Source organism: Scyliorhinus torazame, chromosome 5 (genome assembly GCF_047496885.1).
Source record: "Scyliorhinus torazame isolate Kashiwa2021f chromosome 5, sScyTor2.1, whole genome shotgun sequence".
Lineage (NCBI taxonomy): Eukaryota > Metazoa > Chordata > Chondrichthyes > Carcharhiniformes > Scyliorhinidae > Scyliorhinus > Scyliorhinus torazame.
In genome coordinates this window covers 134915442-134928121 of record NC_092711.1, presented here as the reverse complement: position 1 = coordinate 134928121, position 12680 = coordinate 134915442, and the positions used below count along the sequence as shown (strand labels likewise).

General features: G+C 48.0%; 1 protein-coding gene across 4 annotated transcripts in view; it reads left to right on the top strand.

The window, feature by feature from the left end:
* Positions 1-12680, top strand: part of LOC140419823 (protein NDRG2-like) — a 270374-nt gene that overhangs the window by 242309 nt on the left and 15385 nt on the right. For 3 of the 4 annotated variants that reach the window (XM_072503846.1, XM_072503847.1, XM_072503849.1), the window contains one exon: positions 6050-6088. The exons of the other annotated variant lie outside the window; for it this stretch is intronic. In XM_072503846.1, coding sequence (XP_072359947.1) covers positions 6050-6088 — 39 coding nt within the window. The remainder of the gene's footprint in view (positions 1-6049; positions 6089-12680) is intronic. 4 annotated transcript variants of the gene reach the window in all.

Below are 12680 nucleotides of genomic sequence, written 5' to 3'. Positions count from 1 at the left end.
TGTGTAGGTGCAGAGTTGTACATGTGGAACTGTACATGTGCAGAGTTGTACATGTGGAACTCTATAGGTGCAGAGTTGTACATGTGGAACTGTATAGGTGCAGAGTTGTACATGTGGAACTGTATAGGTGCAGAGTTGCACATGTGGATCTGTATAGGTGCAGAGTTGTACACGTGGATCTGTATAGGTGCAGAGTTGTACATGTGGAACAGTATAGGTGCAGAGTTGTACACGTGGAACTGTGTAGGTGCAGAGTTGTATATGTGGAACTCAATAGGTGCAGAGTTGTACACGTGGAACTGTACAGGTGCAGAGTTGTACATGTGGAACTGTATAGGTACAGAGTTGTACATGTGGAACTCTATAGGTACAGAGTTGTACATGTGGAACTGTATTGGTGCAGAGTTGTACATGGGGAGATGTATAGGTGCAGAGTTGTACATGTGGAACTGTATCTGTGCAGAGTTGTACATGTGGAACTGTATCTGTGCAGAGTTGTACATGTGGAACTGTATAGGTGCAGAGTTGTACAAGTGGAACTGTATCGGTGCAGAGTTGTACATGTGGAACTGTATAGGTGCAGAGTTGTACAAGTGGAACTCTATAGGTGCAGAGTTGTACATGTGGAACTGTGTCGGTGCAGAGTTGTACATGTGGAACTGTATAGGTGCAGAGTTGTACATGTGGATATGTATAAGTGCAGAGTTGTACATGTGGAGCTGTATAGGTGCAGAGTTGTACATGTGGAACTGATTAGGTGCAGAGTTGTACATGTGGAACTGATTAGGTGCAGAGTTGTACATGTGGAACTGATTAGGTGCAGAGTTGTACATGTGGATATGTATAGGTGCAGAGTTGTACATGTGGAACTGTATATGTGCAGAGTTGTACATGTGGATATGTATAAGCGCAGAGTTGTACATGTGGAGCTGTCTAGGTGCAGAGTTGTACATGTGGAACTGTATAGGTGCAGAGTTGTACATGTGGATATGTATAGGTGCAGAGTTGTACATGTGGATATGTATAAGTGCAGAGTTGTACATGTGGAGCTGTCTAGGTGCAGAGTTGTACATGTGGATATATCTAAGTGCAGAGTTGTACATGTGGAACTCTATAGGTGCAGAGTTGTACATGTGGAACTGTATAGGTGCAGAGTTGTACATGTGGATCTGTATAGGTGCAGAGTTGTACATGTGGAACTGATTAGGTGCAGAGTTGTACATGTGGATATGTATAGGTGCAGAGTTGTACATTTGGATATGTATAAGTGCAGAGTTGTACATGTGGAACTGTATAGGTGCAGAGTTGTACATGTGGAACTCTATAGGTGCAGTGTTGTACATGTGGAACTGTATAGGTGCAGAGTTGTACATGTGGAACTCTATAGGTGCAGAGTTGTACATGTGGAACTGTATAGTTGCAGAGTTGTACATGTGGAACTGTATATGTGCAGAGTTGTACATGTGGATCTGCAGAGGTGCAGAGTTGTACATGTGGAACTGTATAGGTGCAGAGTTGTACATGTGGATATGTATCGGTGCAGAGTTGTACATGTGGAACTGATTAGGTGCAGAGTTGTACATGTGGATATGTATAGGTGCAGAGCTATACATGTGGAACTGATAAGGTGCAGAGTTGTACATGTGCAACTGTATAGGTGCAGAGTTGTACATGTGGAAATCTATAGGTGCAGTGTTGTACATGTGGAACTGTATAGGTGCAGAGTTGTACATGTGGAACTCTATAGGTGCAGAGTTGTACATGTGGAACTGTATAGGTGCAGAGTTGCACATGTGGATCTGTATAGGTGCAGAGTTGTACATGTGGAACTGTACAGGTGCAGAGTTGTACATGTGGAACTCTATAGGTGCAGAGTTGTACATGTGGAACTGTATAGGTGCAGAGTTGTACATGTGGAACTGTATAGGTGCAGAGTTGTACATGTGGAACTCTATAGGTGCAGTGTTGTACATGTGGAACTGTATAGGTGCAGAGTTGTACATGTGGAACTCTATAGGTGCAGAGTTGTACATGTGGAACTGTATAGGTGCAGAGTTGCACATGTGGATCTGTATAGGTGCAGAGTTGTACATGTGGAACTGTACATGTGCAGAGTTGTACATGTGGAACTCTATAGGTGCAGAGTTGTACATGTGGAACTGTATAGGTGCAGAGTTGTACATGTGGAACTGTATAGGTGCAGAGTTGCACATGTGGATCTGTATAGGTGCAGAGTTGTACACGTGGATCTGTATAGGTGCAGAGTTGTACATGTGGAACAGTATAGGTGCAGAGTTGTACACGTGGAACTGTGTAGGTGCAGAGTTGTATATGTGGAACTCAATAGGTGCAGAGTTGTACACGTGGAACTGTACAGGTGCAGAGTTGTACATGTGGAACTGTATAGGTACAGAGTTGTACATGTGGAACTCTATAGGTGCAGTGTTGTACATGTGGAACTGTATAGGTGCAGAGTTGTACATGTGGAACTCTATAGGTGCAGAGTTGTACATGTGGAACTGTATAGGTGCAGAGTTGCACATGTGGATCTGTATAGGTGCAGAGTTGTACATGTGGAACTGTACATGTGCAGAGTTGTACATGTGGAACTCTATAGGTGCAGAGTTGTACATGTGGAACTGTATAGGTGCAGAGTTGTACATGTGGAACTGTATAGGTGCAGAGTTGCACATGTGGATCTGTATAGGTGCAGAGTTGTACACGTGGATCTGTATAGGTGCAGAGTTGTACATGTGGAACAGTATAGGTGCAGAGTTGTACACGTGGAACTGTGTAGGTGCAGAGTTGTATATGTGGAACTCAATAGGTGCAGAGTTGTACACGTGGAACTGTACAGGTGCAGAGTTGTACATGTGGAACTGTATAGGTACAGAGTTGTACATGTGGAACTCTATAGGTACAGAGTTGTACATGTGGAACTGTATTGGTGCAGAGTTGTACATGTGGAACTGTATAGGTGCAGAGTTGCACATGTGGATCTGTATAGGTGCAGAGTTGTACACGTGGATCTGTATAGGTGCAGAGTTGTACATGTGGAACAGTATAGGTGCAGAGTTGTACACGTGGAACTGTGTAGGTGCAGAGTTGTATATGTGGAACTCAATAGGTGCAGAGTTGTACACGTGGAACTGTACAGGTGCAGAGTTGTACATGTGGAACTGTATAGGTACAGAGTTGTACATGTGGAACTCTATAGGTACAGAGTTGTACATGTGGAACTGTATTGGTGCAGAGTTGTACATGGGGAGATGTATAGGTGCAGAGTTGTACATGTGGAACTGTATCTGTGCAGAGTTGTACATGTGGAACTGTATCTGTGCAGAGTTGTACATGTGGAACTGTATAGGTGCAGAGTTGTACAAGTGGAACTGTATCGGTGCAGAGTTGTACATGTGGAACTGTATAGGTGCAGAGTTGTACAAGTGGAACTCTATAGGTGCAGAGTTGTACATGTGGAACTGTGTCGGTGCAGAGTTGTACATGTGGAACTGTATAGGTGCAGAGTTGTACATGTGGATATGTATAAGTGCAGAGTTGTACATGTGGAGCTGTATAGGTGCAGAGTTGTACATGTGGAACTGATTAGGTGCAGAGTTGTACATGTGGAACTGATTAGGTGCAGAGTTGTACATGTGGAACTGATTAGGTGCAGAGTTGTACATGTGGATATGTATAGGTGCAGAGTTGTACATGTGGAACTGTATATGTGCAGAGTTGTACATGTGGATATGTATAAGCGCAGAGTTGTACATGTGGAGCTGTCTAGGTGCAGAGTTGTACATGTGGAACTGTATAGGTGCAGAGTTGTACATGTGGATATGTATAGGTGCAGAGTTGTACATGTGGATATGTATAAGTGCAGAGTTGTACATGTGGAGCTGTCTAGGTGCAGAGTTGTACATGTGGATATATATAAGTGCAGAGTTGTACATGTGGAACTCTATAGGTGCAGAGTTGTACATGTGGAACTGTATAGGTGCAGAGTTGTACATGTGGATCTGTATAGGTGCAGAGTTGTACATGTGGAACTGATTAGGTGCAGAGTTGTACATGTGGATATGTATAGGTGCAGAGTTGTACATTTGGATATGTATAAGTGCAGAGTTGTACATGTGGATATGTATAAGTGCAGAGTTGTACATGTGGAACTGTATAGGTGCAGAGTTGTACATGTGGAACTCTATAGGTGCAGTGTTGTACATGTGGAACTGTATAGGTGCAGAGTTGTACATGTGGAACTCTATAGGTGCAGAGTTGTACATGTGGAACTGTATAGTTGCAGAGTTGTACATGTGGAACTGTATATGTGCAGGGTTGTACATGTGGATCTGCAGAGGTGCAGAGTTGTACATGTGGAACTGTATAGGTGCAGAGTTGTACATGTGGATATGTATCGGTGCAGAGTTGTACATGTGGAACTGATTAGGTGCAGAGTTGTACATGTGGATATGTATAGGTGCAGAGCTATACATGTGGAACTGATAAGGTGCAGAGTTGTACATGTGCAACTGTATAGGTGCAGAGTTGTACATGTGGAAATCTATAGGTGCAGTGTTGTACATGTGGAACTGTATAGGTGCAGAGTTGTACATGTGGAACTCTATAGGTGCAGAGTTGTACATGTGGAACTGTATAGGTGCAGAGTTGCACATGTGGATCTGTATAGGTGCAGAGTTGTACATGTGGAACTGTACAGGTGCAGAGTTGTACATGTGGAACTCTATAGGTGCAGAGTTGTACATGTGGAACTGTATAGGTGCAGAGTTGTACATGTGGAACTGTATAGGTGCAGAGTTGTACATGTGGAACTCTATAGGTGCAGTGTTGTACATGTGGAACTGTATAGGTGCAGAGTTGTACATGTGGAACTCTATAGGTGCAGAGTTGTACATGTGGAACTGTATAGGTGCAGAGTTGCACATGTGGATCTGTATAGGTGCAGAGTTGTACATGTGGAACTGTACATGTGCAGAGTTGTACATGTGGAACTCTATAGGTGCAGAGTTGTACATGTGGAACTGTATAGGTGCAGAGTTGTACATGTGGAACTGTATAGGTGCAGAGTTGCACATGTGGATCTGTATAGGTGCAGAGTTGTACACGTGGATCTGTATAGGTGCAGAGTTGTACATGTGGAACAGTATAGGTGCAGAGTTGTACACGTGGAACTGTGTAGGTGCAGAGTTGTATATGTGGAACTCAATAGGTGCAGAGTTGTACACGTGGAACTGTACAGGTGCAGAGTTGTACATGTGGAACTGTATAGGTACAGAGTTGTACATGTGGAACTCTATAGGTGCAGTGTTGTACATGTGGAACTGTATAGGTGCAGAGTTGTACATGTGGAACTCTATAGGTGCAGAGTTGTACATGTGGAACTGTATAGGTGCAGAGTTGCACATGTGGATCTGTATAGGTGCAGAGTTGTACATGTGGAACTGTACATGTGCAGAGTTGTACATGTGGAACTCTATAGGTGCAGAGTTGTACATGTGGAACTGTATAGGTGCAGAGTTGTACATGTGGAACTGTATAGGTGCAGAGTTGCACATGTGGATCTGTATAGGTGCAGAGTTGTACACGTGGATCTGTATAGGTGCAGAGTTGTACATGTGGAACAGTATAGGTGCAGAGTTGTACACGTGGAACTGTGTAGGTGCAGAGTTGTATATGTGGAACTCAATAGGTGCAGAGTTGTACACGTGGAACTGTACAGGTGCAGAGTTGTACATGTGGAACTGTATAGGTACAGAGTTGTACATGTGGAACTCTATAGGTACAGAGTTGTACATGTGGAACTGTATTGGTGCAGAGTTGTACATGGGGAGATGTATAGGTGCAGAGTTGTACATGTGGAACTGTATCTGTGCAGAGTTGCACATGAAGGGATGTAAATGTGAATCTGTGGAAGGGATAGATCACATGTGCAAGTCCGTGCGTCCGGCAGTGCGAATATCTGTTCTAACCAACCTCTGTTCGTGTTTCTCTCTCTCTCCCTCTCTCGCTGCCTTTCGCTGGTGATGGGCAGTACCTCATGTCATCGATAGACGTCTCAGTGTGGGTGCAGGTACTAACACTAGACCATGCTGCATGTGCGTGTCTCTGACAACCTGCATGAGAGAGGCAGTCGGTGGGTGTGTGCGCAGAAAGTATCGGACCCTGGCCGTGTCCACCCCCAGCTCCAATCCCTTTCCCTGGCAACTCCCAGGACAGGTGTAGCACAGGGTTAGACACAGAGTAAAGCCCCCTCTACACTGTCCCCATCAAACACTCCCAGGACAGGTACAGCACGGGGTTAGATACAGAGTAAAGCTCCCACTACACTGTCCCCATCAAACACTCCCAGGACAGTTACGGCACGGGGTTAGATACAGAGTAAAGCTCCCACTACACTGTCCCCATCAAACATTCCCAGGACAGGTACAGCACGGGGTTAGATACAGAGTAAAGCTCCCACTACACTGTCCCCATCAAACACTCCCAGGACAGTTACGGCACGGGGTTAGATACAGAGTAAAGCTCCCACTACACTGTCCCCATCAAACACTCCCAGGACAGGTACAGCACGGGGTTAGATACAGAGTAAAGCTCCCTCTACACTGTCCCCATCAAACACTCCCAGGACAGGTACAGCACGGGGTTAGATACAGAGTAAAGCCCCCTCTCCACTGTCCCCATCAAACACTCCCAGGACAGGTACACACGGGGTTAGATACAGAGTAAAGCTCCCTCTACACTGTCCCCATCAAACATTCCCAGGACAGGAACAGCACGGGGTTAGATACAGAGTAAAGCTCCCTCTACACTGTCCCCATCACACACTCCCAGGACAGGTACACACGGGGTTAGATACAGAGTAAAGCTCCCTCTACACTGTCCCCATCAAACATTCCCAGGACAGGAACAGCACGGGGTTAGATACAGAGTAAAGCTCCCTCCACCCTGTCCCCATCAAACACTCCCAGGACAGTTACGGCACGGGGTTAGATACAGAGTAAAGCTCCCTCTACACTGTCTCCATCAAACATTCCCCGGACAGGTACAGCACGGGGTTAGATACAGAGTAAAGCTCCCTCTACACTATCCCCATCAAACACTCCCAGGACAGGTACACCACGGGGTTAGATACAGTGTAAAGCTCCCTCTACACTGTCCCCATCAAACATTCCCAGGACAGGTACAGCACGGGGTTAGATACAGAGTAAAGCTCCATCTACACTGTCCCCATCAAACATTCCCAGGACAGGTACAGCACGGGGTTAGATACAGAGTAAAGCTCCCACTACACGGTCCCCATCAAACACTCCCAGGACAGGTACACCACGGGGTTAGATACAGTGTAAAGCTCCCTCTACACTGTCCCCATCAAACATTCCCAGGACAGGTACAGCACGGGGTTAGATACAGAGTAAAGCTCCCACTACACGGTCCCCATCAAACACTCCCAGGACAGGTACACCACGGGGTTAGATACAGTGTAAAGCTCCCTCTACACTGTCCCCATCAAACATTCCCAGGACAGGTACAGCACGGGGTTAGATACAGAGTAAAGCTCCCTCTACACTGTCCCCATCAAACACTCCCAGGACAGGTACACCACGGGGTTAGATACAGTGTAAAGCTCCCTCTACACTGTCCCCATCAAACACTCCCAGGACAGGTACAGCACGGGGTTAGACACAGAGTAAAGCTCCCTCTACACTGTCCCCGTCAAACACTCCCAGGACAGGTACACACGGGGTTAGATACAGAGTAAAGCTCCCTCTACACTGTCCCAATCAAACACTCCCAGGACAGGTACAGCACGGGGTTAGATACAGAGTAAAGCTCCCTCTCCACTGTCCTCATCAAACACTCCCAGGACAGGTACAGCACGGGGTTAGATACAGAGTAAAGCTCCCTGTACACTGTCCCCATCAAACACTCCCAGGACAGGTACACCACGGGGTTAGATACAGAGTAAAGCTCCCTCTCCACGGTCCCCATCAAACACTCCCAGGACAGATACAGCACGGGGTTAGACACAGAGTAAAGCCCCCCTACACTGTCCCCATCAAACACTCCCAGAACAGGTACACCACGGGGTTAGATACAGAGTAAAGCCCCCTCTACACTGTCCCCCATCAAACACTCCCAGGACAGGTACAGCACGGGGATAGATACAGAGTAAAGCTCCCTCTATACTGTCCCCATGAAACGCTCCCAGGACAGGTCCAGCACGGGGTTAGCTACAGAGTAAAGCTCCTTCTACACTGTCCCCATCAAACACTCCCAGGACAGGTACAGCACGGGGTTAGATACAGAGTAAAGCTCCCTCTACACTGTCCCCATCAAACACTCCCAGGACAGGGACAGCACGGGGTTAGATACAGAGTACAGCTCCCTCTACACTGTCCCCATCAATCACTCCCATGACAGATACAGCACGGGATTAGATACAGAGTAAAGCTCCCTCTACACTGTCCCCATCAAACACTCCCAGGACAGGACAGCTCGGGGTTAGATACAGAGTAAAGCTCCCTCTACACTGTCCCCATAAGACACTCCCAGGACAGGTACAGCACGGGGTTAGATACAGAGTAAAGCTCCCTCTATACTGTCCCCATCAAACACTCCCAGGACAGGTACAGCACGGGGTTAGGTACAGAGTAATGATCCATCTACACAGTCCCCATCAAACACTCCCAGGACAGGGACAGCACGGGGTTAGATCCAGAGTAAAGCTCCCTCTACACTGTCCCTTTCAAACATTCACAGGACAGGTACAGCGCGGGGCAAGATACAGAGTAAAGCTCCCTATACACTGTCCCCATCAAACACTCCCAGGACAGGGACAGCAGGGGGTTAGATACAGAGTAAAGCTCCCTCTACACTGTCCCCATCAAACATTCCCAGGACAGGTACAGCACAGGGTTAGATACAGAGTAAAGATCCCTCTACACAGTCCCCATCAAACACTCCCAGGACAGGGACAGCACGGGGTTAGATACAGAATAAAGCTCCCTCTACACTGTACCAATCAAACACTCCCAGGACAGGTACAGCACGGGGTTAGATACAGAGTAAAGATCCCTCTACACTGTCCCCATCAAACACTCCCAGGACAGGTACAGCACGAGGTTAGATACAGAGTAAAGCTCCCTCTACACTGTCCCCATCAAACACTCCCAGGACAGGTACAGCACGTGGTTAGATACAGAGTAAAGCTCCCTCTATACTGTCCCCATCAAACACTCCCAGGACAGGTACAGCACGGGGTTAGCTACAGAGTAAAGCTCCCTCTACACTGTCCCCATCAAACACTCCCAGGACAGGAACAGCACGGGGTTAGATACAGAATAAAGCTCCATCTACACTGTCCCCATCAAACACTCCCAGGACAGGTACAGCACAGGGTTAGATACAGAGTAAAGCTCCCTTTACACTGTCCCCATCAAACACTCCCAGGACAGGTACGGCACGGGGTTAGATAGAGAGTAAAGCTCCCTCTACACTACCCCATCAAACACTCCCAGGACAGGTACAACACGGGGTTAGATACAGAGTAAAGATCCCTCTACACAGTCCCCATCAAACACTCCCAGGACAGGGACAGCACGGGGTTAGATACAGAGTTAAGCTCCCTCTACACTGTCCTTTTCAAACACTCACAGGACAGGTACAGCGCGGGGCAAGATGCAGAGTAAAGCTCCCTATACACTGTCCCCATCAAACACTCCCAGGACAGGGACAGCACGGGGTTAGATACAGAGTAAAGCTCCCCCTACACTGTCCCCATCAAACACTCCCAGGACAGGTACAGCACGGGGTTAGATACAGAGTAATGATCGCTCTACACAGTCCCCATCAAACACTCCCAGGACAGGGACAGCACGGGGTTAGATACAGAGTAAAGCTCCCTCTACATTGTCCCCATCAAACACTCCCAGGACAGGGACAGCACGGGGTTAGATACAGAGTAAAGCTCCCTCTACACCGTCCCCATCAAACACTCCCAGAACAGGTACAGCACGTGGTTAGATACAGAGTAAAGCTCCCTCTATACTGTCCCCATCAAACACTCCCAGGACAGGTACAGCACGGGGTTAGCTACAGAGTAAAGCTTCCTCTACACTGTCCCCATCAAACACTCCCAGGACAGGGACACACAGGGTTAGATACAGAGTAAAGCTCCCTCTGCACTGTCCCCATCAAACAGTCCCAGGACAGGTACACACAGGGTTAGATACACAGTAAAGCTCCGTCTGCACTGTCCCCATCAAACACTCCCAGGACAGGTACAGCACGGGGTTAGATACAGAGTAAAGCTACCTCTACACTGTCCCCATGAAACACTCCCAGGACAGGTACAGCACGGAGTTAGCTACAGAGTAAAGCTCCCTCTACACTGTCCCCATCAAACACTCCCAGGACAGGTACAGCACGGGGTTAGATACAGAGTAAAGCTCCCTCTACACTGTCCCCATCAAACACTCCCAGGACAGGGACAGCACGGGGTTAGATACAGAGTAAAGCTCCCTCTCCACTGTCCCCATCAATCACTCCCATGACAGATACAGCACGAGGTCAGATACAGAGTAAAGCTCCCTCTACACTGTCCCCATCAAACACTCCCAGGACAGGACAGCCCGGGGTTAGATACAGAGTAAAGCTCCCTCTACACTGTCCCCATCAGACACTCCCAGGACAGGTACAGCACGGGGTTAGATACAGAGTAAAGCTCCCTCTATACTGTCCCCATCAAACACTCCCAGGAGAGGTACAGCACGGGGTTAGCTACAGAGTAAAGCACCCTCCACAATGTCACCATCAAACACTCCCAGGACAGGTACAACACGGGGTTAGATACAGAGTAAAGCTCCCTATACACTGTCCCCATCAAACACTCCCAGGACAGGGACAGCACGGGGTTAGATACAGAGTAAATCTCCCTCTACACTGTCCCCATCAAACACTCCCAGGACAGGTACAGCACCGGGTTAGATACAGAGTAGAGATCCCTCTACACAGTCCCCATCAAACACTTCCAGGACAGGGACAGCACGGGGTTAGATCCAGAGTAAAGCTCCCTCTACACTGTCCTTTTCAAACACTCACAGGACAGGTACAGCACGGGGCTAGATACAGAGTAAAGCTCCCTATACACTGTCCCCATCAAACACTCCCAGGACAGGGACAGCACGGGGTTTGATACAGAGTAAAGCTCCCTCTACACTCCCACTCAAACACTCCCAGGACAGGTACAGCACGGGGTTAGATACAGAGTAAAGCTCCCTCTACACTGTCCCCATCAAACACTCCCAGAACAGGTACAGCACGTGGTTAGATACAGAGTAAAGCTCCCTCTATACTGTCCCCATCAAACACTCCCAGGACAGGTACACACAGGGTTAGATACAGAGTAAAGCTCCCTCTGCACTGTCCCCATCAAACACTCCCAGGACAGGTACAGCACGGGGTTAGATACAGAGTAAAGCTCCCTATACACTGTCCCCATCAAACACTCCCAGGACAGGGACAGCACGGGGTTTGATACAGAGTAAAGCTCCCTCTACACTGTCCCCATCAAACACTCCCAGGACAGGTACAGCACGGGGTTAGATACAGAGTAAAGCTCCCTCTACACTGTCCCCATCAAACACTCCCAGAACAGGTACAGCACGTGGTTAGATACAGAGTAAAGCTCCCTCTTTACTGTCCCCATCAAACACTCCCAGGACAGGTACACACAGGGTTAGATACACAGTAAAGCTCCCTCTGCACTGTCCCCATCAAACACTCCCAGGGCAGGTACAGCACGGGGTTAGATACAGAGTAAAGCTACCTCTACACTGTCCCCATCTAACACTCCCAGGACAGGACAGCCCGGGGTTAGATACAGAGTAAAGCTCCCTCTACACTGTCCCCATCAGACACTCCCAGGACAGGTACAGCACGGGGTTAGATACAGAGTAAAGCTCCCTCTATACTGTCCCCATCAAACACTCCCAGGAGAGGTACAGCACGGGGTTAGCTACAGAGTAAAGCACCCTCCACAATGTCCCCATCAAACACTCCCAGGACAGGTACAACACGGGGTTAGATACAGAGTAAAGCTCCCTATACACTGTCCCCATCAAACACTCCCAGGACAGGGACAGCACGGGGTTAGATACAGAGTAAATCTCCCTCTACACTGTCCCCATCAAACACTCCCAGGACAGGTACAGCACCGGGTTAGATACAGAGTAAAGATCCCTCTACACAGTCCCCATCAAACACTTCCAGGACAGGGACAGCACGGGGTTAGATCCAGAGTAAAGCTCCCTCTACACTGTCCTTTTCAAACACTCACAGGACAGGTACAGCACGGGGCTAGATACAGAGTAAAGCTCCCTATACACTGTCCCCATCAAACACTCCCAGGACAGGGACAACACGGGGTTTGATACAGAGTAAAGCTCCCTCTACACTGTCCCCATCAAACACTCCCAGGACAGGTACAGCACGGGGTTAGATACAGAGTAAAGCTCCCTCTACACTGTCCCCATCAAACACTCCCAGAACAGGTACAGCACGTGGTTAGATACAGAGTAAAGCTCCCTCTATACTGTCCCCATCAAACACTCCCAGGACAGGTACAGCACGGGGTTAGCTACAGAGTAAAGCTCCCTCTACAC